This window comes from Empidonax traillii, unplaced genomic scaffold, assembly GCF_003031625.1.
Source record: "Empidonax traillii isolate 1590-97213 ecotype Southwest subspecies unplaced genomic scaffold, ASM303162v1 scaffold277:size2070623, whole genome shotgun sequence".
Classification (NCBI taxonomy): domain Eukaryota; kingdom Metazoa; phylum Chordata; class Aves; order Passeriformes; family Tyrannidae; genus Empidonax; species Empidonax traillii.
The window spans coordinates 991,608-1,018,833 of record NW_020955470.1 but is presented as its reverse complement, the minus strand read 5'-3'; the positions used below and the strand labels follow the sequence as shown (position 1 = coordinate 1,018,833).

The 27,226-nt window shown below is 39.2% G+C and overlaps 1 protein-coding gene across 1 annotated transcript; it reads left to right on the top strand.

Annotated features, from left to right (window-relative positions):
- The first annotated feature begins 1,938 nt into the window (after positions 1–1,938).
- Positions 1,939–24,351, top strand: BCAP29 (B cell receptor associated protein 29). Its single transcript, XM_027890102.1, has 8 exons — positions 1,939–2,037; positions 2,276–2,379; positions 5,608–5,708; positions 7,829–7,979; positions 11,499–11,634; positions 14,273–14,378; positions 21,994–22,094; positions 23,379–24,351. The coding sequence occupies exons 2-8, from the start codon at positions 2,288–2,290 to the stop codon at positions 23,415–23,417; spliced, it is 726 nt and encodes a 241-aa protein (XP_027745903.1). The 5' UTR covers positions 1,939–2,037; positions 2,276–2,287; the 3' UTR covers positions 23,418–24,351.
- Positions 24,352–27,226: the final 2,875 nt, after the last annotated feature.

Sequence of the window (27,226 nt, the reverse complement as noted above, 5' to 3'; positions counted from 1 at the left end):
GTTCTGGCTGGACGAAGAGTCTGCATCCTTGTAACTGTAATGTTTTCAGGTTTGTGAGTTTTTTCCCTAAAGCAGACAGCCATTACATATATTGGATGGTATCATATTCATCACACAGTGGTGCACTATAAGATAGGCAGCCTTAGATTAACAACCCAGACTTCTACAGCTTCAGTTAAAATTCCTTCCAGGAGTGGCAGAGTGCATTCAACAGGAGAAGGGAAGTCTCACGGATGCTTGCAGGGGGCTTCTCTCTATTCCTCTGATCTCATTCCAGTTTGGTGGGGAACACACAGATGCAGTGGAAGTGCACAGCAGTCACTGCAGTGTGAGTTCTTCTGGGATCTTATGAAGTCCCTGAAGTGAAAAACCAGACTCCGAGTCTCTGGCAGTGGGGATGAGCAAATATAGTCCTGCGAGTGTGAGGCTGGGCTACTGGGAGGGGCAACTTGCAGTGCTCATAAGAGCTGAGTAAGCCGCTCAGAAATCGAAACTGCTCTGGAATTAGGGAAAGTCTGTATTAATGCTTTAACAGCTTCAGTAAAGTATAGTGGCTGTAGGCAAATAGCTAAAACCAGGACGAGAGGTTTTGTCTTCTCTATTCTGCTGATCAAATATGTTTATGAAAACATGTTAGAAATATTACTTAAGATCCAGGCTGTTCCCACTGCATAGATTGGATTGAAATGGCTGGTTATATCTCTCTCCAATATTTGTTACGCCTAAACAATTATTTGAGATGTAACCTTTCATCCAGACATTGCTTAGCAGCTGCTAAGAAAATGTTAACACACTGGCTCCATCCCCAGGCTGCAGACTTGGGAAATTTTAAGTAAACAATTTCAGATTGTGAGCAGCTGCAAACAGCTCTGCTCAAAACTGCTTATGCAAGAACTTCCTACCCCATGTCAGTTCCACTGGATTAGAGTAACAAAGAACTACTATTCTCTGCATTTAATGTCTCATTCTTATGGAAATTATTTGGAAGTGAATTCCCAAAACAGGTAGTTGTGTCGAGTGCTGGTGGCTGGTGATGCCCAGGTAGACAGGGTAACCTCTTCCTCTGGCAGCACCTCAGCATGTTAGGATCAACAGGAAAAAGTAATCAGGGGCAAAGCTGAGTTGGATGGGTGATAAAAAAGATGGTCAAGAAGTGGTAAAATGAGTACCAAGGCATGGAAATAATATCTTGGGAGCCTTGGTATGCTGATAAAAAACACTGCATAGGACAGTATGACAGAACAGGGTTTTCTGAAGGAATATTACTCGTGAGGTCCAAACGGGCCTGTTTGATGGTGTTTGAGACTTGCTTTGTTGTTATTGGTAGTGTATTTATGAATACTGGGCCTATTTTCCTCGAGAAAAAGATTTGCTGTGTCTTAATACACTAGTGTTAGGCATGGAGAGGGGATGGAGAGACACAGCATTTTAAATGAACGTCAGAAACTAAGGAGAAAACTGGAAGAGCAGAGTTGAAGTCTCAGATGGAATAAACTCGAGTCATGGAGCAGTGGGTCGATCACAGCAGGATTCCGCAGCAAAATGCTTACAACCATTTCCTAGATGGGGTGGGGGGGGAAAGGTAATATTCGCGCCAGCCTTTCTCAACGTGTAGATCCACGCATTTCCCAGCAGAGCTGCAGCCCCCCCGGGACCTCCGCGCCGCCGCCAGACCCAGCTCAGCCGCCCCGCCGGCGGTGCCGGGCCGGGGCTGAGCGTGGCGCGGAGGCGGCGAGAGCCCCGCTCGAATGGGGCGGCACTGACCCTCCCTCCCCGGGGCCCGCCCGCACCTTTGCCCGGCCCGGCCGGGCCGGCGGTAGCTCCACACCGCCCCCGCCGTGTCACTCAGCGCCGTCCCTGCCCACAGCCCGCGGGCAGGGCGGGGGCGGCTCCGCGCCCGCACACACCCCCCGCTCCCCGCCCGCCCCCGCAGCGCCGGCGGGAGAGACCGGCCCGCGCCTTCTCAGCCACGGCCGGCGAGGCCTCGCTCCTGCCCCTGCGCCGCCATCAGCTCCGCCGGGCGCCGGCGCCGAGGAGGTTCGAAGGCCGGGCGGGCGGGGAGACGGGGCGGCCTCGGGGCTCCCCAGCCGAGCGGGGGGCGGTGAGAGGGACCCCCGGGCCTGCGGCCGCCTGGCGGGAGGCTCTGCTGGCGGCCCTGCACAGCCCGCCGGGCCGGTACGGCTGCCGTGAGATCCCGGCCCCCACGTCCCTGCCCCGGGGGTGGTTTGGGAGGGGAAGTCGGAGCCGCCCGCTTGAACCACCCCTTCCCCCGCAGGCCGCCGGGACCATGACTTTCCAGTGGACGGCGGTGGCCGGCTTCCTGTACGGCGAGATCGCAGTAGTTCTCGTGCTTTGCCTGCCGTTCATTTCCCCGCTGAGGTACGAAAGTCTTCGGTGTGCTGGAGAAGCTGGTGCTTCTCACCACTTTGTGTTTATTTTACGCTTCCCTTTTTATAAACTCGGAGCTTTCCTGCGTCTTAAATTAGTTGTGAACAAAGCTGAAGGGGTGCCGTTTGGGACTTGAGCATCTCAAGTCCCAAATGCTCGTCTCTTGAGCATCGCAAGCCTCTTGAAGGAGCTTTGTGTTGTCTACGCAGTGCTGATTCATCCGAACAGCGGTCGGAGTGCCCAGATGAGCCCCTCTGCTGTGTTTCAGCAGGTGGGACGGCTTCTCCCAGGGCCCTCGCGTAGCCAGCATGAAGGAAGGCATCTAGCAGTAAAAAAATGAGAGGACGATGCAGCTTTTTCGGCAGTTGTTTGCCAAATTTGTGACAAACATCTTTATGTTTGGTTGTACACTAGGCATTGTGAGTGCTGGACAGGTAAGAAACGTCAGAAACTTAAAGAAAGCTGCATAAAGCATCTGTAAGGGCTGCAAGAAATCTGTGATACTAGTTTAGAAAAACTGAAGTTCGATGCAAAAAGTTCAGGACTACTAAAATAAAGGCCTGTACAGGCTTATATATAGATTAGCAAAATTATAATAGTTCTGGAACAACACAAAGAAAATTGTAAATACTTATAAAATAAATGCATGTAGTAAGAGAAAAAATATACTCATTACTGTTACTCTCTGCGAGGGCCTGGATTACAGCATTATCTTAAGATAGATCTTCAAGTTTGGTAATGGTAATTTCTTTACAGGAAATAAAGCTATCTTCTCTGCAAGAGGCAAGAGAAGCAGACTTACGATTTCTTTTTACAACATCAGGATTTAGAAAAAAAAAAAGCTAGAAACCACAAAAAACTCACAATCCTGCCAAAAACAAGAAGGATGAAACCTTAAAGCTTTTTCAAAAGAAATAAAAATGCTGCTGTCTCAGTGTTTTGTAAAAATTGTTGCTTGTTTACTTTCTGCTTTTTAAGATGTATTTAGAATTAAGAATGCAGCTTTTACTGTAATACCTTAAGGAATAAAACCTGCTGTCTGGAGAGTCTGAATTTAACTACTTAAACCTGTAGAAGAGTCTTGAAAAGGATTGCCTTCTCCACAGTTGATACCAGTGATCAGTCATGTTTCCTCAAATCCAGAAATTGGAACTGTTACCAAAATCCAATTTAACTTCCCATTTTTACAAGTTGGCTTGTGGGGAGTTCAGCATTTCAACACAGATTATTGAGTTCTCATACTTTCTCTTGTTTTCTAATCAAAAGTGCAACTGTATGTAAGAGGGGAGAGGGATTATGGCAGTCATAATCATCAGATTATTAATGGTTTATGTGAGGAAACTTGCTGCAAGAATTTCTGCAGGTGGATGACATAAGCAGAGTACTTTGGGAATACTGGAATATGTTTCACTTGTGGCGCAAACAGGGCTTGAATCCAGTGTGGCTGAAAGGCTTTAAATTAAATTAAATTAAAAGGATAAATTCTTGTGCTCTCTTTGGAGGATTGAGCTATTCCTCTGAGCAGTGATTTCTGAAAGAGTGAAATAGCTTTATCCCTTACCTGACATGTGCCAATTGTCTTCTTAATAAAACTGGCAGGAATCTTGTGGGGTTAAAGCTTAGATTGATCTGCTATGACAATACCAGAGGGCCACAGCTCTGCCGTACTCATCTTGGTGGCCTGAGAGCTGGTTCTGTCAGAGCAGTGAAACTGCTGTTCTTTGAAGTTTGATTTATTCACTTCTCAGTCTTCAAACAGATTCTTTGTCTCTTTGGGCCTACGCGCTTTTTTTTTTTTTTTTTTTTTTTTTTTTTTTTTTTTTTGGTTAATTTTTTCAAATTTGCTAACAAACTTATAAGTTCCCAAGGAGCAAGTAAATTGACAGTGTAAAAAATGCAAGTACACAGAAAGACAGATCTGTACTAAGTGTAGTACATCTACAGTGATGGCTGGTATTATAGTTTGGAAGGATTATATTTATAACTTGGCAGTGTAGTTGATCTAAGGTCAGTATGGAGCTTGGAGAGTTGCGTGTTTGAACAGTTTGCAAGTTGGCTTTGTTTGAGTTGTAGCTTGAAGTAAGCTTTTGGTTTGGTACAGACTGCGGCTGTCTGCTGTAAAGAACTCAGATTATACTAAAAGATTTAAATGAGCTTTTTGCATGCACAGTGTTAAAACATTTTAATCCTTTCTGGTGGACGTTCAGAAAGAACCATAGGAGATGATGCTACAGTCTAATTTAAGTTAAATTTATACTAAGTTGGAAACTACTTTGTTAGAGGCCAATTTTTAACAGTCTTTGTGAAATGTAAATAGTCTTAACAAAAGTTGGAAATTTTACCTGATATAATCAGTGAGTAGCACGTCTGTGTTACATCCCTAAAGGTGTGACTAGGTATTATTTCATTTGTGTAGTAGCACTGATTCTAACCTGCAGCAAAGGACAAGTAGGTGCTTTGTTATCATTGGCTGCAATTCATTTAAGCACGTCAGATGTTCTTCTGTTTGCGCTGCAAATGTGAATTATTTCAGAGCCCTCCATGCAGTAATATCAAATAGAGGATTCTTTTAAAAAATAATAATAGTTGTTTTCACCACCAGTGGGCCTCTGAAGTTGCTTCTGTAGTCAGCAAATTTATGCTAGGGAAAGGGATTTTAACCCTTGACAGAAGATAAGAATAAGACTTGTCTTTTTGTTGTCATTACAACTTAAGAATGTTATAACAGTCCTTGTACCTCAAAATTATGCAGATTCATCAGTGTAAAAGGTAAGCCTTCTGAAGAAGGATGGTAGAGCTGATCCTAATTTATGGAAGCTTTTAATTTTATTTGGCAACAAGGGGTATAAGTGGATAGAAATAAAAATTATAGGATGGATTTTACAGTCTTTACCTCAGCCCTGAATTTATTATAGTCAGGACTGAACACAAAGTAATTCTAGCCAAAGTAAAAGGTAAAGTAAAACACACCTGCTGTCATGCAAGAAGTTTGCGAGTTGAACTGACTATCTTTGCCTATATTGGCAACAAATAAAAAAGAGATGAGCAAGTTGGATTGTTGGAAAAGTTAAGTGTACACCTAAATTATATTGCAATTAAAGCAGCTGTTTAGAGACCTTATACAAGTCTCTTACCAATAACAAGGCTCTCTTCTGTGAGGTTGTTATGCTTTTCTTTTACAGCTTAATTATTTTTGAATAACACAATGCTGTTTTACAGATGGCAGAAGATTTTTATGATTCCTCTATGGAGCAAAATGGCAGTATTTTGGAACAAGATGTTCCTTACAATAATAGTTTTACTGATCGTCTTGTTTCTTGGTAAGTGTTAAAATATTCCGTTTCTTGAGAAATGGGGAAAAAACCTGGTACATGGAGTTCATATAAGTAAATTAACAGAAAGGATTCAAGCCTAATGTAAATCAGCTAATTTATTGAAAAGTTATACAGTGGAATGAAAGAGGAGAGGGCTTATACTGCATCCAGATTGGGAATCCAAATGCAATAGTAATATAGTGGTGAATGAGGAGGAAAAATGGGACTGGGTCTAGGCTGCTGCTTGGTTTCACTTTCTCACACAGGTAAATGAACATGTTCCACGCAAGAATTTGGCTGGGCTGTGCGTGATGCAGTAGATGGCACTCTTTCCCTTTGTCGCTGTTGAAGAATATTTCGAAACACTGGGCTCTTTGACTGCTTTGCTCAGCACAGATACAAAGCAGCTGTTGGTTACCTCTTTATGAGTAGATCCTGAGGTCTATGACGTAGGAGTAAAGCTTTATTGAAACTGGAGCTTGAATGGTGACCATATGCCTGATTGATTTCATTTAATGTCTGTCTTGACTGCTTTGTGTGGTAAGCACTTTCCAGTGATGAAAATAGTTCTTCTCTGTTTCAGGGATAGTAGTAGTTCTCCATGGATAGAAATGTTTCCAGCACCTTAGAATGAACATGATGTTTAATTCCAAGCTGCTTGAAATAGGAAGAAAAAAATGCATGGTTTTTTTTTCTGCTGAGGGAAATATACAGATGCACTACATAAATAACAATGTCAGGCCAGACTGCAATATTATCCTCTTAATATTAAAAAAGTACTAGAAGTACGAACAAACTTTTAAAATAATTATTTAAGATTATGTTTAGTATTATTCTTATAAGTAGATCTTCAGTAAATGGCTTAAGATTGAAAACTAATGGATTCCATTTACTCTCTTGAACTGTCAAACTTTGACCAAAGTTGGCTTTTGAATTGGTGATAGTCGTTGAGTTTGCAGAAAGATAAAGTTTGGCTAAAGTAAAGCAGTGATGAGATGCTTGCCCCATGGCATAAAGTGATAGGTTATTTCAGGACTAGACTCTCCCTGTAGCACAGGGACATGCATTTGTTTACTCCTAGTATTTGATGCATTGTTTGAAGTTTTACTTCAGAGTTTTTTTTTTCTTTTCTGAATAACTTAGGCATATGAAAGACGCAGTCATAAGTGATGATATTCACACGTGTTTTTCTTTGGAATTGAGTTTGTCTGCTTAGACAAATGCAGCAGCAGTTTAATAACATGGCCAAAATACTCTGCAGGAACTGATGATGTCATGACATTTGTGTATTTGTGGATGCACAGGAGATTTAAGGTGCTGTATTGGTTGTAGGAATGTATGATGACCTTAAATTTATATATTGTAATATGAACTCTTAACTGGGTTAGATTTTGGGTTTGTGTGGATGTAAGTCCTAATTAATTATATTGTCCTTTGAAAAGTGTTTGCAGTGTATTAGCCCTTTTGCAGAACTATCAGGAGTATATGATGAAGGAAAAGAAGCTGAAAGATGTATGGAAAGATGATTGAAAGCTGAGGTGAAGCTTACCTCCTCCCTTCTGTTTATGATGTTATTGCAGTTAGTAGTTACTAGTCTTTCTATTTTGATGGATGTTACAGAAATAATTTTCTCCCTCCGTGATTCAAGCATAAAGTAGACACTTGTGTCATTAGTAAAACACATGCTTATCTAACAAACCCTATATGAAATATTTGAGAAAATATTTTTTATTTTCCCCTCTCTTCCTCGTTTCTTGTTGTTTGTCCAGGAGGGGATTTTAACTCAGTTATCAGCAGTGACATTTCAACACTGTGGGGTCTTTGGTAACATTTGTTGAGTGTGTTGCTTTGGCCTGATCCCTGGAGACTGGGTGCAAGTGTTAGAAATAACTGCTCAAGCATGTTTTGGGCAATAGTTTCTCATATTTCTGGAAATATGCTGGAGCACTTCAATGATTTATCAAGACCAACGTTAAAAACATATGGATAGCATAAGCAGTGCCACTATTTGCCCTATTTCTCTTTGCTGAGCAGAAAGTCCAGATGCATATTTCTAGTACTGAGTGTGGTTTATTGTACATGCACACCCACAGATGTGAATAAGAACGGTCTGTGTTTGTTTGCAGATGCTGTTAGAGAAGTCAGAAAGTACTCGTCCGTTCACGTGAACGAAAAGGCTGCAAACGTCAATAGTAGTGCCTTTGATCACATTCAGATGAAACTCTTCCGATCGCAAAGAAACCTCTATCTCTCAGGTTTTTCCTTATTTCTTTGGCTGTAAGTATGACATTTTTCTAATATCTATGTAGTATGTTTATTACAGGAACTGTTTTGCAAAGTAAAGATCAGGAGGCCAATTTCAAGAGATTAAAGAATTAAGTGTAACCAGGGTGGATATGAGGCAAGTAAGGTCAGGGAAAATAATACCTTTCAAGTATTTGAAGATCAGAAGGATGTGTGAGCAACACATAGAAAGAAACATTTTGAATGCTGGAGAAAATGTGTATTTTGCAGAAGTTGCTTCAGGGAATACTCATTTTCTTCCTTAAAATTACACCCTTTTTTTGAACATGGAAAACTGAAATTAAAAAAAAAATCAAAAACTACAGTACTGTTAAAATAATGTTAATATCTTGCAAGCTGGTAGTTTTGCATCCTGCTGTGTTAAGAAGCAAAACTTGAGCCTCACTTCAACCACTTCGTCTCGAACTCAAAGTTAAGAACTTGGATGATAAGTTAAGAACTGAGGATAAAATTCCAGCTTTCAAGGAAAGTTTCAAATATATTTCAGATCAAGCACTTTGTGGTAACTTGCCTCTTATGGTGATAGGATCTTAAATCTGGTATCCCTTTTAGGATGTTTAAATGCAGCTAATAAAACTGGGTAAAGGAAAGGACAGTTCTCTACTGCCCAGCAGTAGCAGCCAAGACAACCTGTGGATCAGTAGCCACAACAACCTGCAGGTCTTAACAATGAGCTCATTGGACACAGATAATGTGAATGAATCAAAACAGACGTGCTGGTCAAATGATTTCCTATTTGTACATTTTTGTGGTGACTGGGCAAAGAATGTTGGTCCTCTTATGAGTTACTTCAGTGAGCTGCTTGACATTGCCTAGATATGCAAGAGGAACACAGAACAAGAAAATCACAGAGACTTCTGAACAAAATTCTTCCCCTTAGAGTGATGTATGGCCATTTTAGAAGATCATTGAGGAGCACTGAACATAAAGAAGTGTCAAAGAAAAATTAATATGAAACCTGAACAGGAAAACATTGGAAAAAACAAAGGTGGTTTTAGCCTTTCACAATAGTGATATGAATGCATCATGTTCTTCGACTTCCCTCAGAAAGGTTGAGTAAATATGCACAAATATGTTTTTGATCTCTGCTCCAAGAGAAATAGCTGGATTGTGTCCTGCACAAGAGCTGGACACTGGTCCCCCAGGATCCTACTCCCACTCAGCTTTCAAGGAAGAAAACTTCTCAAGTGGCCCCAGAAGATTTTATTGTGCATAAAAGTTCTGCTGTTGAAGAGGTTTGCTTGAAGTGTTTTTTTGGCTATTGGCCTTTCACCAAAAGTTAGAAGAAATAAGTACTCCTACAGTAGTGGCTAGATGAAAGGACTTTTCTTAATAGAGCTATTTTGCTTACCCATTAAACAGGAAAAATGTCTGTCAGAGAAGGTGGGGAAAATGTTCCTTGGGTTGTCTTATCCTGCACTGCTGCTACCATCACCCAGCCGAGTTCAGACCACATCTAGGTGTGAACAGGTACTTGGACGCCCCTAGTTCATTCTTTTGGTCAGTTTTAGTTCATTTCAGCACATCAGCCAATAGGAAAATTCCAGAATAGTAGTAGATGGATATTCACAGAATGGAGGAGGCTGGGAGCTTGTCACATGTGACAGGACAAGAAAATCTTTTCATCTGTGGTTCAGCAATTGCGGAACATGGGGTACAGATGAGGAAAATGACCTCCTATCACTGGAGGTATTGGATCCAGCTGAGCCCTCATCTGCAAACTGCACAGGAAAGAGAAAGGTCATAGTCTCCAGAGACTGTCCCCTGGGTAGGACAGAGACACCGATCTGTTAGTCTGACTTGATATCTTGGAAGATGTGGAGAGCCTACCAAGGCTTGTCTGGCCCTCTGTTACCCTCCACAGAACCAGAGAGGGACAAGAAGGGCTGAAAACCAAAGGCAAGCTCAAGAAAACACGAGCCCACTGGCACCAAATGACTAAGTATTTGGAAAAGAGTGAGGCATTGATTATTTCATTATCAACTTTAGGTTGCTTTGTTTCATATACTGTTAAGTTCTGCTGTTTGGCCTCCCTATTCCTTGAGCCTTCTGGGATAGTCAGTTGATAATGTAGCATCACCCCCACTAGCAGGTGCATACATGGGAGTACATAAGCAGATTGGGCACATAAAAGTCTGTGTCATCCTACGATGGCACATGGCCTTGCTGTGATGACCCATGGGGACCTCTGAGGAGAGAAGAGCTTGTCTTTCAGCCAGAAAAAAGCCTTTGAAGGGAAGATCCTGTTGGTTGCTATGTCTGTCTGGTAGTAGCTTGTAGAAAAGATGGAGTGAGCTCATCTCAGTGGAACCACGCAGGAATGACAAGAGGTAACAGGTCAAGAACCTGAGATGTTCTGACTTGTGGTAGAAAAGCGCTTCTACTATCAAGAGCAGTTAAACAGTGGAACAAGGCCCCTGAATGATGGAGGAATCACCCATTATTGGAGATGGCAGGAACTCGACAAGGATCTGAGCCAGTCTGCTCAACCTGTCCCTACTCTGTGCAGGATGACCTCTTGGCAGCCCCTTTCAACCTACATGATTCTATGATTCTGTTTTAGTTGTGATGTTTTAATGACTCCTCTATAAATCACTAAGCCTTGGAAAAGTAGTGACCTAGAGACCTTAACTTCTTTACTAATCCGCAAAAAAGTAAGGAAATAGAAGTAGAGCTTTCAGTGAAGAAGCTGGGGGGTGAGGGGAAGCTTACCTTGAAAAAGTCTACTAATGTTCTTTCAATTATGAAAAAACCAATTACTTGGATCCTCAAATTTCTTTGAAGAGCAGCTGCATAGTTATATTACAGGCATTAATTTAATTCAGTGTTACTTTGGCTTGATTCAGCAACATACTGCTTTGAAAGACTCCAAGATGAATAATGAAAGCAGTGATGCAAAGAGGCAATCACTAGATCAAATCCAGGGAAGTATTTGCAAAGCTTAGATTTGAGGTGCCATATGCGTGCTCCTGATTTAACTGTATTGACAAAGTACTTTGAACTGAATTGAATGCTAATTTTATTCTTGTAAGAATAAATAATTTTATTCTTGTAAGGCCTTTTATAAAGTTGTGGGATTTTTTTTTTTTTTTTTTGCACTGTGCTCCTTACCATAACATGTTGTTTGGGTCTTGAATTTGGAGATCCATCCTGTTTAAAAGTAATTCAGCCTTTAAGCAAACAGGTCTGACCCCTTAATGGCTGTGGGTTTTTAGGAGGAGGGAGGTTCTGCACCAAGTAAAAATCAGAATGTTGATGAATAAAAATATTTTCAGTCTCTCCTTTGATTGTTTTTTGTCACGGATGAACCTGGATGTTTCCCTTCAGTGCTTGAACAGTTTTCTTCTGGTTTTCCTTTTACAGCTAATGCAGCAAATGAAAAGGGGTTGCTTTGGTTTTCTGGCTGGTTTGTTTTTTGTTGGTTTTGTTTCTGCTTTTTAAAAAAAAAATTATGCTGTGAATTACAGTTCTGTTCACTGTATTTCTTTGCAGTGTATTGAGACGTACTGTCACCCTTCTTACTCAGCTGGCGAAAGAGATGACATCTCATGCAGCTCTGGAAACGCAAGTAAATGATGCTACTGAAGCAGCCAAAAAATACATGGCTGAGAATGAAAGGCTGCAGGAGGTATCTTTGAGCTTCTTTAGTTATTTTCTTATTCAACAAGTAGTTAGTACAAAATACTCTGAGGATGATTTGTTACTAAATAATATCTGTTCATTTTTTCCCTCTGGTGGAAAAAGGAAAAAAAAAAATCTAATTCAGAATACTGAAAACAAATTTCAGAAGCATTTTACTAACAAAGGAAACTGAAGTAACACAAATAAATGATGTTCTGTTTTTCCAGCACAAACTTCATCAAAGTACTAAGAGATTCTTAAAATATCTCTCTGAAATTAATCATAACAAAGTAGAGGGAGACACTAATTTTACTCTTTTTATCCTGAACAATTGACTAACAGTCAAGGCTATAGCAGTCCAGGATGAAAAATCCTACATTACAACTGTTCTCATGCTGGCTGTTTCTTCTTAATAGGATTTTCTCCATTCTTGAAATGTATTTTCTAACTTCTAAAACTGATATTTTGTAGTTGTTGTATTTTGTATTCTTGTGTCTTTTTATGGTGGGTCAGTCGATTTCCTACTACTTTCCTTTCTTAGTAGGACACTGCTGTAGTATTAATGAGAGCAAAAATTTCTTACTTAAAAGAACCACCAATGGATCAAAGAGATGTTATTTTTATGAGAAGAATGGAGAAAATTGAGCTATCATTTTTCTGTTGTGGTTCAATGCACAATTGTATTCAGGAAGAGAAGTAATCAAAGATAATCAAGATAAATGCATGAAATCTTTCCTTGATTAGTTTGAATTCTGTTTGAAGAGACTGAACCATAAGCTAGTGTGCAGATATGTGAGGTATGAAGACTTTTAGAGCATTCTTCAGTCTGGCACATTGTCAAAACAAAATTCACTGCAGGTGTGTACAGGTTTCCTTCGAGTTTGTCTAACACAGTGTCTATGGTTACCAGCACTGTAATTTTTTTGTAATAAATCTTTAGACAAAGAGAACAGACGCTGGACAAAAAGTACAAGAAGGTATTTTAAAAATGCAGTTGTTTGAGAGCTGTTGTAAAACATGGATCATTAGAGCGTTAGGTGTTTCCTGAGTATGAAATGATTACAAAATTTTGTGATTTGGTACTTTGTCAAAACGATCCAGACTCTGTCCCTCAGCCATGGAATTTGTCTCTTTACTGCCTACTGGTACTTTTTTCTCTTCTCTGTTTTGTTGGGATTTGGCCAAAAGTCCTCTTTTTTGTTCTGCGTTCATATTCCCTTAGCAACACATTCTCTTAGCCACTTGTAAGCGATAGCCAGAAACTGGAAACTGTATTCCTGTCTGTTTCTATTTGTGTGTTTGATTGCATGGTTTGCAAAAACACCGGTAGCCACGGGTCCAGGCAACATGCTGTGGCTGGATCTCCATTGTGACGGACATGTGAAGTGTTTGGAGTTGGAATATTTTAACTTTATAGACATATTATGACTTAGATTTCTCTCATCGGTGGCTTGGCCCCTGCATTTGTGTTTGTTTACATGTGTGCTTCATTCTGCCGTCAGAGAGAGGTGAGAGCAATTGCATAGAAGGCACTGGCTGCAAGTATAAATACTGTAAGTTTACTCTGGTATGTGAAGTCTGCACTGTCTCCTGTTCAGAGATTCCATGGAACACAGGACTTAAGATGAAAGTTTACAGAAATAGCTATTTGCATATTAATAGTAAGAGTTGATCACAAAGTAAAGGAGACAGTTGGCTATTTTTTACTTACCAGCAGTCCTGTGTAATCTCCACTCTTCGATTAAATAGCTTCTGGAAAATTTTCTTCAGCTCTTTTCCGTGGATTGTTTACCAGTCTTTTTAAAAGGTTCTTTTTCTCCATCTTTATAAACAGGTTTTTTTCTTCTTCCCAAAGTGATTTTTCCCCTCTTTCTCCCACCTGTGCCTGGTAAACTCTGATATCACAAGTTCACCTAACAGCTGTTTATCTCAGATGCTTCAGTTTTCTTTTTTCCATTAAGCATTTACCACGTTTTTGCCATTTTCATAACAGAGATTATGTGTGGTTGGGCAGTAGAGGCAAGTAGAGCGAAGGGTCTAATTATGGGGTCTAATCTTATATCTTAATAATATGCATAAGTATAGTAGTGCCAGCAGTTTTATAGTATAGGGAAGGTATTGGTCTTGTGCCTAGTGCTTACAGGGCTTTTCCTGAATCCTTTCTAGTTCTTTTTCTTGAATTTCACTGGAAACTGGGTCTGGATATTGAGGTATTCTGAAGATTGAAGAAGTAGCTGCAAACCTACAAGGAGAGAAATCACAATGAGCTATTAGAACAAGTTACACATAACCATGACAGTGTTCTGTCACTGGCAGTCCCAGCGTGTATCTTCTGAAAAATTCATTTATAACATAAACGGAAGTTGTACACCTGATGCAGAAGTACTCTTACACAGGAAACAATACCATTCTGTTACAAGTATGCCATTACTATCAACCTTAAACATTGAGCTTTTTTATCTTCCTTTTTTTTTTCTAAATTCAGGGGGATTTTTTTCTAGAATGATTATCTGCTTGTATCATGTTGACATTTGATAAAAAAACCTGTTGCTTTGCAAGATTGAAGTTGCCATTCTTTGGGTGTTTTGCATTAATGGCAGGCTAATGAAAATAAAATTAATTGCTGCAACTGTGGTTTTTATTAGGCCTTGAGTGGACAAGGAAGTGGTAAAAAGAAAGAGGAAGCAACTCAGGAAAAGTTGAAGGGGGAAGTTGAACGTTTGAAAGCAGAGCTACAGAAGACATCAGCTGGTAAGCATCAGTTAGGACTTCTTTGCAATTACGAATAAGATGAATGTCAAAAATGTATTCTAGGTATAACATTTACTGACTTCATCCATTTTTAGAACTCTTGGTATGGGGTTTCTTTACATTTGACTAGGAACTGGCAAAGTATCACTGCCATCCCTGTATTTTAGTAACTGTCATTATGAAATGTGTACAGTGTAATTGGAACACCTTAATTAAATTGTAGTTATTAACAAATTGAACAGATATATTTAAGTGGTTGGCTTGTCTTCATCAATGACGTGACCGGGATGTGGAATCAGTTGCAGGTTGCTTAGGGGCATGAGTTTGATCTTTCATGTCATAGCAGCCACTCTCCCTGTATGAAATGGGGAAGTATGGGGTTGAGGTGTTTTATTGTAACATAAGTTTCTGTCAGATAGCAGATAAGTCCTTGACTAGTATTCTAAATTTATATCTGTTCTGCAGCAGAGGTGTTAAGGTGTTAGCTTTTTTAATTTTTTTTTGTCTACGAGGAAACGTACCTTGGAATTTGTAACATAATACTTTTGTTAGCAGCTTCCATGTTTAGGTTGTCAAAACTGCTTTATAGGCAACCCAAGTTGAGATAAAAGCAGATTTTACCTGTTTGATTCTGTCTTACTGGCATCTGTCAAGGTGTGTGATGCTTATGAACACCTGCTCTTCTGAGATCAGTGTTTTTAAGATAACACTGCCTGTGATCTGGTAAACATTAATCAGGTGTTCAGAATGTAACAAAATACAGATTTTCGTGGTCCCAGATTGTGTGTTGTCATCAAAACATAGCCTTGCTTTCATATTGCATGGCAGTGCTACAGAGCTGTAAGAATAACAGCAAATATTTCATGTATCCTTTTTCATCGTCTTTTTTCACTGGGAATTCAAACTAGAACTGTAGAACAGCTGTTTTCAGCTGGGCTTGAAGCAACAACAATCTTTAAATAGAGAATCTCATTAGTTCACATTCTCAGGCAGGTTTGATGGTGGGTTTTCCCTCTCCTGCTGTTTTCTTGAAGAAAGGGGGGGGGAACTGCCTTTGAAGTGACAGGATCAATGGAAAATTTAAATGCATATGTTTTATTTAAACTAACTGGTGGTATGTAACACTAATATAATGTAAGCTTTTCAGACAGGAATGCTAGAGAAAGCTAAGGAATAAATAACTTTACCTCATGCTGCTTCAGCTGCATTCTCCCCGTGAGCTGTTGTCCATCCAAAAGATGTATAAATTAAGGCATGCTTGAATCTTTTGTTAAGGCAAAAGTGGGGGAGAGAGTCTTTCTTAGGAATGAATAGGAAAATATTTACAACCCTTCCCCTGATGCCATCCCCCTCATTGCCAGAAACCCCATAGGCATTACTATCAGCAGCTACGTGGTGTTAAGGTATGTCTGCCTTACAAAAAGTAAGTTTTCTTGAATGTTATTTTGAGCAAACTGATAACCAGAGGCTTTAAGTACCACATCCACAGACACAGGTTGAATCGAATTTACTGTTTTCTTTTGGAATTCTGCAACTAAGCAGGTGAATGTTGAGTTTCATGCTCACTAAGTGTGAGCAATGCGTTACACAAAATGAAAGTTGAGATTGAAAAGCTTGTTTTACCTCTTCTAAACTCCTTGTTTCATGCTACTGAGCTCACATGACTAAAGTAACCTTTCCTTTGTGTCCACAAAGTTCAATCCATGAAATTGGGGGGGGAGGTGGGGGGAAATGAAGAGTGTAAAGGGTATCACCCAGTAATGAAACAAGGCAAAACTAGTATAAAAATGAAAAATTAACTGGATTTGATTTTGGAGGTTTTCTTTTTCTTTGTTTGCTTATTTTTCAACAAGAGTATCAGTATGAGTAATACATTTGGATTTTGTTCTTGTTTGGTTGGGGTTTTGCATTTGGGGTTTTTTTGTGGTTTTGGTTTGGTTTGGTTTTGTTTTGGGGTTTTTTTGCTGTTTGGAAAAAAAAACCAAGTATAATCTTTTTTCATAGGGTAGTTTCAAATATCCATTTTTGTCTGGGACATATGTTAACCTACTAATGCATGGTGATACATTATTTTAGACTGGGCCACATGTTGAAGTGTGGGTTAACTCAATAATTGAGTGGCACCCAGGAGGAGTCCTAAATGTAAGGCTGCTTCACATTTAAGAACACCGTTTAGTATCAGATCAGTGCTGTGACTTCACCGGAGATCCAAATTTTCTCTAAGGTTTTGAGTCAGTATTTACAAGTGGCAGAGAAAATAGTGTATATCTCCTCTTTCTGAAATTGACTGAAATTATAGTGTAGACAGAAATTACTGTAGACTTTTAGGAGTCTCTTCAGTTCTTCACTTTTTACAGGAAACACAATTAACTTCTTTTTTTGATTAACTGTAAGTGAAATCCTAAGTTAAGACATTTTTGCACCTTCTGTGCTTTGGAAATACAGTATGAAGACTGAGTAGTGAAATTACTAAAGCTTAGGAAAGACTGGAAATAAATGACAAAGATTTCAGTCAAATTCGTTTGCTTTTCAGACTTGACTTTCCTTTTCCTCTTGATGCCTTTTTTTGTTCCAGAAATGAAGAGGACTAGCTCCTCACTATTGCAGCCCCACATATTGTTGTCAGGGCTTTATAAGCACCCAGCAGTGGGGCTAGCACTTTGAGAGCCTAAATCCATTTTTAGCATACCTAGACATGTAATAACATGACTGTATAGAAACCTTTGAGATGGTAATTTATTGATAAAGTTGTATATGATGGAAAATGTCTGATTGATACCTCCAAGTAAATATACATACTCGTAGGAGCACGCAGTACAGATGTGAGAATTTTTCTTTTGGTACACGTTACAGATATTTCTAACAAAATGTGGATTCAGATAATTAAAGGCTCTCAGTATGACTGCAGGGCTTGGACCTATAGGGATTTTCTGGGGAAGGAAGAGATGCTAGGATATTGTTTCAGGTTTTGAAAACTCTTCACAAAGCCACAAGAAAATAAATTACGTGGAATTGAAAATGAAGTTAGAGCTGAGAGAAGTGTCATAAAGCAGCAGTCCTTACAGCCACCCTTGGGCTGGGGGCAGTAACAGGGCTAGCAGTGCATTAACTTTTTTTTTTTTGCTTACAGATCCCACACTATGGAAATAAATGCCTGTGTGTGAAATGTCTGTTTGTTACTATTGGACCCTTGGGGCAGGAGGGAGACTTCTGCAATGCTGTACTATTTCAACTTCTATCACATCATTTTTTGTGACACTCTCCTAATCTATGGTAAAGGCTACAGCTTTGGTTACACAACATAAATTTATGCAGAACACAATATCAATCAAGTTGTGTGGCAGAACAGATTGGTGACAGACTCTTGTCCAGCTTGTTGACTCCTGGCTTTTCTAACAGTATTTCATAGCAAATGGCATGCACCTTAAGTTTCTGCTTGCAGCTGATGTAGCACAACAGGCATTGAAGTCCCAAGCATCTCTGCGTGCAGTTATTTGAGCAGTGGCATTGATTGCATATTTGACCTGAGTTAGCAGTGCCACACTGAGACAAAATCCAGAGTATTTCTTTGCCTGTTCCATTAGGATTCCACCCCCTGAAATACATGCTGGCTCACCAAAGTCACTTAGATGCTTTTGAAGTTTAGTTCAACTTTTTCTGAAAATACTCCATATTTACATATTGTTGTCATAGGCATACAGTGCGGCAGGAGGAAATTGTGATGAAACTTCCATGCATCCCTTGAGGTTTGTTTTGTGTACAGAATGTGTCACGAGTGTTTTTCATTTCATGGTTTCATAGTGTTGTAGGAGACAGGAAGAGAGCAATAATTTATGTGGAGGGCTGGTTTTGAAATAGCTTTTAATTGTTAACTGTTCTAGAAGGGATGAATATACTGATGTACAGCTCTCACCTAAAAGTGAAAGGTGTTAGATAATTAAACAATACAGACATTAGGAATACATTTCATAAAACTGGCTGTGAGGAAGAGTTCAGCTTGGCATCTGCGTTGCCAGACCTTTGTGTTGCCATGTGTGAAAACTATGTTGAGCTCCACTTTATGCACTCCAGTTTTAAAAAAAAATAAAGGAATTGGCTACCATCTCATGTTATTGAGCCAATGGCAGAGGGAGGTTTTACAAACAAAGTCAATCTTACTTAACCTTGCTTTTTACCTGTGCGATCATGAGCTTGGTGGGAGCCATTGCACAACGTCCCACGCCATAAGAGTTGATTGGAAGGGATGGCACTGCATACACTAGAGTGGTTTTGTTGTACAAGGCTGTTTATGCCGTCGGAAGATTCTCTTAATATCCCTTTTGTAACAGAATTCCATTTAAGGTTACAAAAGGTACTTGAAGCAAATTTGTGATTGATTTTTTTTGGCCCTGCCTTTTTGTTTTAAACTCTATCTGACCACTTTATCTTATGAAGAGAATTCAAAATTGCTATGGAATTACTTGACTGGAGTTGTGTTCCCAGCCTTACAAGAGTATTTGTTGGCAAATCTTTTGTGCCGTCAGTGCCTAAATTCTTAAATGTGAATAGCTCTTTCTCAACTTGAAAACTCTTAAAAGAGTGCTCTTTCTTACTTTTTAACTAGTCCAAATCATTTGGGTTGTAGGCTTGTATTGTGAGCAATGCTAATGTAAGTTCCAGATCGTTTCCTTAGTAGCAAGCACTGTAAGTCAAGTGATTAGTCATACCAGGGCTAGTACTTGGGCAAGAAAACACCCAAAGAATCATCAGTTGGTTTTGTTGCTGTTTGGTTTTGTTTTAGTGTTTGGTTCTCCATGCTCATTGAATGAGAGGATCATAGAAATGCTACAGCTGCTGGGCTGTGGTAACCTCCTCAGCCTGCTTCAAATTCAGAGCAATCTGAAGTAAACTATCTGTCCTGGGTTAGGATACAGGGAATGTGGTGAGAGAAGGACAAGTTCTCTACTTCTCCCAGACTGTACATGCTATATTAGTTTATGGACCTCCAGTCACACACGTAACACAAGTGTAAAGGGATACCAAGTTTTCCACAAACATCTTCCACTGAAGTGCTGCCCTAAGAATATTTTGTTGATTTTTATTTGAAGGGAAGGGGAAGAATTGAAAAAGGATAGCCTACCTCTCACAGTATTGAGACTGGATTTGAGTTTATGGACTTACTGACTATTCCTGTCATTAGTTGCATTAATGTCATTAGTTGCATTAACGTAGAAGCAGCATCTTCACCTCTTGCCTGCTCATGCCTTTTCTTGGTAGGAACAGTCAGCTATTGGGGTTTGCTCGCTGCCAGTGCAGCTGTTCTGTCTCCTGTGAGGAAAGCAACAGGCCAGATGGAAGCCAGAAATAATAACTGTGCAGTGCACACAAAGGATCTTCTGTTTCCTTCTGGATCCGTGTTCATTTGATACAGTCCATATGACAAACAGTGTACATGTGGCATCGACTCAGCTGCACTGCAGTGCTCGTGCAGTGCAGGAGAGTTGAGCAGTGTGACAAGAAGGCGTCCAAAGAAATTGGTGTCCTGAGGAATTCACATTGTCACAGATGTGATGCTCCTTTTAATTTTGTGACCCCAACAGGAATGAGTCTGGGTTTAGTGGTTTGTTGATGTTTTTGGTTTTTTGTCCATAGCCAACACAGGTGGAAAGGACAGTCTGTTCCCTGCTTTTTCTTCTTCTAGGGTTAGGTGAGGTATTCCTGTCATACATCTGTTTTGGTCAAAACATTAAAACAATGCAGTAACTTGTTTGCTTTCTCGATTTGTAGATGTTTTTAGATATTTTGTTCATATTTTCAAGATAAAGTAGTTTTTAGTTGCAACTAAATTACTGTGCTGCTGCTTATAACTAACTAAATAGTATTAGATCAATAACATTGAGTTCCTACTTCTTCAGAAATAAGTTCTCATTAATTTTTACTATAACTATGTATAAGAATGTTCAAACAAAAGCAAAATTTATCTTTCTAATTAGTAGATTCTTGAAGAAGTGAAATGTATATATGTACAGTTTTTTGTCTACAACTTAAAATTCAGTTTATCAAATTGTCAAAAGTGTATTTTATTGATTTCCAAATGTCACTATTGAATATTTTAAACAGTAGCAAGATCAGAGAAAGACTAGATGCATTGGGGTTTGACTTGTCACAGGTTTGGAAAGTATAGTTATTCCAAATACCAATACCTTTAGAAAATTTGTATTGATGATGTCAGGAATGCCTTAAAGGATGAAGGATAACTGTGTGAGAGTCTGGAAATTAAAGAAAGGATATAGAGATGGGCTGCATTTTTATCATGTTGGAATCAATAGACGGAAGTGTTATTAACTTCAGTAAATCCGAATTTCAGGCTAGGTAAAAGTCCTATTACTGGAAAACCACTTGCAGGCTTCTGAAATAAGAATCATTTTTCATCTATACATTCGAATTAATTAAAAATAGCAGAAATGGGGAGTGAGTTTTCCTTTTTGCTTGTAGAATAGTGATCAGATCTTGTTCCTGATGTTTCAGGAACTAACACCTAAAGAGAAATCTGGTTCAGACCAGACTGCTTGTAGCTTGATGCTTAACAAAAAAACACATCTAACTCCTCCTCTTGGGAATAGGCTCTTAGAGCTGCTGCAATTCTTGAGTGTCCTGGAGGTCTCTGGGAAAGAAGGCTGTGTCTTGGAGTTCACAGTCAGAGGATAGATCCACATGTTTGGAAAAAGGAAATTTTCAAATGTTCTTTTTTTTTTCATTTGTACCATCAGATTTGGTTGTCTGGGCTTTTTTAAGTGGCTGTGTGAGCCAGCCTTATTAGGTTGTTAACAACATTTCTTTGTTTTAGCATGAATATATGAAGTTTTAGGGTATGCCTGTGCTCTACAGCAGAGAAATACAATGATACCTGAGATACCTGTAGCAGAGGAATACAAAAATGTCTAAATGACATTGTAAGGTGCTGGGCTGCTTGGTACTGCAGCGTAGACATCTCTCAGTTTATTGTGTTGAGACTGAGTAGAGTAATAATTACTTTTTCTCACATTAAAAACCTGTTCACAGTTGTCTGTCTTCCCACCACCATTTCTGCCTTCTCATCCATAAACTGATGCTTCTAATCAATTAACTCATGCATGGTAAAAGAACAGCGTGAAAAGGATGGGTCTGTACTCTGATAATTATGTATTCTCTCCCTTCCACCCATGTTTTGTAGATAGTCTCAGCTGGTTTGTGAAAATCTTGCCAAGTGTTTGAGTTCCCTCTTTATTTTATGAGGGCTGATGGTTTTGGGTTTTGGAGTTGTGGAGTTTTTGTGGAGTTTTTCTAGAACTGCCTCCTGCAATGTCACAGAACACTGTAGTCATCACGAACTTGTCACCTCTTTCAACAGTTTATTGGTCTCGCCCTTACCTTTCTTACAGACCCTTACTGTTCCTTGTGCTGATCTTACTGAACACAGGTCATTCTCTTTCCCTGTCCTGGACGTCTCTTCCTGTGTACATCTGTGATGTTTTAAATTTAAGCTTTTTTAGAGGAAGGAATGTCTACTGCAGTGGAGCCTTAATACACAGCCAGGGCTCTTCGGATCTGCAGGAATACAAGTAATAACTAAAACACCAATTCTGATATTTTACAGCTTTCCAGAAGGCAAAAAATGAAGTGGCTGCAGTTAAAAAGCAGTCTGATAGTGTTAGAAGAGAATATGATCATCTGATGAAGGAATATGAACGGCTTCAGGTAGGTGGCTCCAGATTGCTTTATAGACACTGTGTTTTGAAATTGTACCAGCAAAATTCTGCTTGTTTGGTATTTATTGTGCAAGAGAATTTACCAAAATTTGTAGTATAGCATAAGGTTACAATGGGCAGCACTCCTTAAACTTCATCAAAATAGTAGAATTTAGTTTTACAAGAACAGCAAAGTTTTTAGCATTTTCTTTTTTTGCACTTTGGGTGGCAAAGCTCAGGTCAAAATTGTTAGATTCAATTTTGTTGTCTTTTGGGAAGTAAGATTCAGATATTTTTTCACGTGATGATCAAATTGAAATCTTGTAAGAAAATTATAGGAGTTGGGGGGGAGTATATACATCATTTATAAAAGTAATTTTATTTTGTTTGCCCTTTAAACATGTTTTTGCAATACTAGATTATAAAAAAACAGTTCAGTAAGCTGTTTGATTGAGTTTGCATAGCTTCATGGTTATAATACCCAAAAAATACACCCATGAAATATACAGTAATTATTTCTGGTAGAACTGGGAGCCCTCTCTGTTCTTCTAAGTTGTCTGGCAGATGTTCATACGCTCCATGCCTAACATTTGTCTCAACCAGAATTCAATAAAATGAAAGCTGTCGTTTTTACAAGTAGTGATTTTGGGAGAAAGTAAATAATTGATGTTAAAATTATGATGACCTGCTTTTCAAGAAGAGCTCTTTGGTCCTATATTAATTTAAAAAAAAGGCAAATTTGAGGTGGTTATAATCTTTTTTTTCCTGTACTCTGTGAAACCACTTACAGATTCCCAGCCTCACCCTGTACTACAGAGATTGCTCAACTGATCTGTGTGTTCAGATCAAGACCACCATGCATGGCCTGTCCTTGTTGTGCTTCCCTGTGTAATGAGCCGTAGTAGTCCTGCTGCATTTCTCACAGGCTTGTGGTCTAGAACACACATCCTCACCATTTTCTGTGTTTACCCCTGAATGGAAGGAACAGAAGGTACTGAGCACACAGAGGATGCAGCTCCCAGGGATAAATTGGTTGACAGCAGAAAGTGCTTTCTGCTGGGTTTGCTGCACAGTTCAGACATGACATGAATGGGAAGCAGAACTGGGGTTGCACAGCCCTGACTGTGCTGGGATCAGAAGCACAAGTGTTGTGTGGAGTGGTACTGGTGGGAATTTTGAAAGGTGTGTGGTGAGCAAATCAGGTGTGGCTGCAAGGGGGCAAAATGCAGCATGTGAAGTCAATGGTTTCTGATCTTGGCCAAACTTAAATTATTTTTTATCTGTCTCTTTTCAGCAAAGTTTAAATAAAGCAGAAGATAAGAAAGACCTGTAAGTGCAGCTAAGATGGATGGCATCGGTACAGTTGCTTCAATGAGAAGAGCCTTGTGCTGTTTATGTTCCTGATGCGTATCTGAAACAAAACTTGATTTTCTGAAGAGCACATGCATTGCAGGTCACTGTTCAGATTCCTCTAATATATCTTGGTTGCCAAAATGTTCTGTGTTGCAAATAAAATGTTAGGTGGCCTACTGGATTTACCATGAAGTTTTCACTGCTCTCCTGAGGAGAAATTCAAAACTCCACCTGAAGCAACTTGACTGTTTTCAAAGCTTTTGTCTCCCATAAGGGTAACAGATCATGCACCATTTGCTTGTAGCATTTGAGTGAGGTTGTATATCACACTATTTCATAAAAACACAATTATCTAAACCTCCTTTTCAACACCTGTTAGGAGTCTTAAAAATTCAGTTACCAGTGCATTAAAGGTTAAAAGCTTTTCATCAGCTGTTCCACTTCAGTGGAAAATTGAATGACAATCAAAGGAAAATAAAGAAAGGAAAACTGCATTTCTAAATCCATCTCACTAGCTTTTGACTTTCACTTAGCCACATGGATTTGAGTGTTTTTTGACAAACAATATTTTGCATGCCTCTGGTTTATTTTTCTTTAGTATTTGGGTTATTTCAGTTTTGGGTTGGCTGGTATTAGCAGTCTGTATTTTTACACTGTTTACATCTGTTTACTCTGTATGTACCACCTAACTTCTTTTGCCTTGCTAAGTAAAAAATCTTTTTAAATGTAGATAGTTTGGTTTGTTTTGTTTTGTTTTCATGGATACGATACCTCAAATAAATGAGCACTGTTTTGCATAAGACCTTTTTGGTATTCAGAAAGTTGTTTTGAGTTTCTTATTTGTTAGTTGATCCCAGTTTATATTTGGAAGTTGGATATGTTTGTTATATTAAAGGGATTGTTTAAGTTCCTGAGTTTCTGGGTTTATTTTTATAAATCTCTCCCAGTATGCTATCTCATCATAGTTAACAGGTATATTACTAGGAAAAAAATAAACTTCTAGCTTGGTGATACCTAACTTTTCTTGAGAGCACAGCCTTCTTCGTAGGGGTAGTTTTGATTGCTCTGGGAATAGGATTTGTTTAGCTTAGAATTTAAACAAAGCTTATCAAGTTGTATAAAGCATAATAACAGCATATTAAATAAGAATGCATATGTTTTTAAAAAATATTTTATCTTTGCTGAAGTAGTACAGAATGTGTTTTCAGAGATTCTGTGACACTGCAGATTTTTTTTAATTAATATAAAAACTTTTCCTGAAAGTTACAGGTTTTCATACCTGCATACATGTAGTTGAATGCATCTTTGGGTTTTTTCCCCTTCCCTTTCTGAAATATTTAAAATTGTAGTGGAATGTTATCTCCAGTTAAATCCAAAGGCTGGGGTTGGAAGTCTTGGAGTTATAACAGCAAGTGCTGATTTTAATAACAGAATGAAAAAATTCACATATGATTCTTACTTTGAGACATTGAACAAAAGCAAATATTACTTGCTTATTATTTACTGTTATCTATTCATTAAATTTCAAACATTTCTCCCTGTAGTACAAAAAATAATTGGGTAGAAAATTATCAGCTTACAAGGAAAGATGTCATGCACTGCTCTCTTTATCCTTTATCTTAGAAAAATTAACATGGAATAAAAAAATGTGTGGTTGTGAGTGCACTGATAGTGCACCTTGAGGAAGGAAGTCTGCTTTACACAGCTTTTTGGTGTAGGTCATGATTGAAGTGTGAAGGAGTGCAGGGTGGTGTGCATGACTCCCTCAGAAGCTGAAAAGAGGCTGTGTATTTTTAGATGTGCAACAGGCATTCACCAGATGGTACCTACACCCTGCCCTCTAATACATCAGTCACCTCAGCCTCGCAGTTTCCTTCTGGCTGCTTAGCAGACATGAATCCACTTACGGAGGAGACAACAGCATTACACAAAAAACCTTGCATATCAGACCACACTGAATGTTGCCTTAATTAGAGATTGCTTCAAACACCCAGACTTTTGATTTTGGCTTCAGTCATTCCTTCTCTCGTGTTCCATTACTTGTATCACTTTTCTCACTTCCCTGTCACAGAGTAACGTATGACCACCATCATTTGTGTACATGTCTGTTGTGGATGGTCACACACATTTGAGTTGCATTATCACATGCTCAGATCTTTAGAGTCCCAGATTTGTTCACAGAAAAATAATCTTTTGTAACTCAGGTTTAAATTGTTTTGTAATGTCTGCTGTGTAGAACTCTCTTCTTGGAAAGAACACAGTTTCTTCTGAAAAATTAGAAGTCTAAATAGCATATCTGTAAATCCTAGTGCATGGCAAATCCTTGAGAATATTTTGCAGTTGCATTTTTCACATCACTTTACTTTCAGAGCCCGTGGGAGTTTGGGTTGATCAACTTTAAGTACAGTTCTCTCACTGGTCATGTTTTAAGTTATGGTTGATATACAGGGAGAGAATGAATCAAATTTTCATGCTTATAAGTCCTGATCTTTCAGGCTGTTGGGTCAGATTTTGGTTACTATGTCTGTTATGTAGGAAAGAGCTGAAAAAAAGCTAAATCTCCACTAATGGAACCAAAATTACTTTTGTACTCACGTTGGGCAGTTGATTTATTCTGGGTATATCTGCAGAAGTAAGAATTTATAGCTCTTTAAATAAGGTCAAAGTAATTGTCTAGTTGTTTTGCAGCTTTTTTTTCCCCTTCTTTACAAAGGTAGGAATGTGTATTTTCCATACTTTGGTGGGGAAGCATAGGAGAGAGTATTGTAAATATATTTGCACAGGTGTAACTTATAGTGGCTTTCAAAAAATTGAAAGGTGGGGAATCCATCTTTTCCTATCCATCTTTTTTTCATAAACCCCTTTTTCTGATGAGTCAGGAAAGCAGTGAGGTCATAGTGGGTGCATGAGAACTGACCTGAATATTAATAGACCTAACTGCATGCCTTGGTGTTTCCTTAAATAAAAGCACCTGTAGCTAGGCAGGGTTTTTTTCCCCTTTTTCTATTTTTGCAACAAACATCTGGTAACATATCTTCTTTAATAACATAAGTTGTGCATAGCCTTTCCTGAAAATGTACCCTTGCATTAGCACTCCCTGTGTTAGCTGCCACAGTAGTCCCTGGCTACGTAGCCTCATTGAAACTTTCCTTCCTAGCTTTTTGTAAAGGGTGAAAGCTCAGCTTTTCTCTCAGCACTGAAATAACATTTCTTTTTCCAAATGTGAAGTTACTGTAGAAGTATTACATGACTGCCTCAATTCTTGAGTGTTCCTTGAAATTCTGAATTTACTCTTTGGGACAGAAACCCTCATTTTGCCTTGCCTTGCCTTTGGACAGTGCTTATTCTCCTGGCAGCTGTAATCTTGGTCCTGATGCAACCTGGTAGAAGTAATTTTTCAGATAAGTTGGAAAATCAGCTCTCAGTTATGTCATTCCACTCCTCCAGTACTCTGTGCTGACTGTTGCTGCGTGTGTTAATTGTGGAACATCTGAAAACGTAATTCTAGAACTGAGCTTTCACAGTTCAGTAATAACGTGGAATATTTCACTTCTGTGATAAAATGTAATACTTGTGTTTTGCTCATGAGGTAATGTGCATCTAGGGACAGGCATTGCAAGGTCTATTCCCTCTGATTTTGTGTCCACTCTGAAATATAATTGTGGCCCAAAGGAAGTTTCTATTAGTGCCTACCTGCAAGGGCAAATCTGCCCTAAAAGGATGTTGCTATTCCATCTCCAGCTTTGGTAGTGCTGGGTGGAGCAGAGAGCAGACTACACAGTCCAGTAT

What these genes read in the sequence shown, in the direction of transcription:
- BCAP29 (XM_027890102.1), top strand. Translation starts at nt 2,288, where the DNA reads ATGACTTTCCAGTGGACGGCGGTGGCCGGCTTCCTGTACGGCGAGATC. An exon ending in ACTGATCGTCTTGTTTCTTG is followed by an intron (nt 5,709 to 7,828) that starts GTAAGTGTTAAA and finishes GTTTGTTTGCAG; the next exon opens with ATGCTGTTAGAGAAGTCAGA. An exon ending in GCTACAGAAGACATCAGCTG is followed by an intron (nt 14,379 to 21,993) that starts GTAAGCATCAGT and finishes GATATTTTACAG; the next exon opens with CTTTCCAGAAGGCAAAAAAT.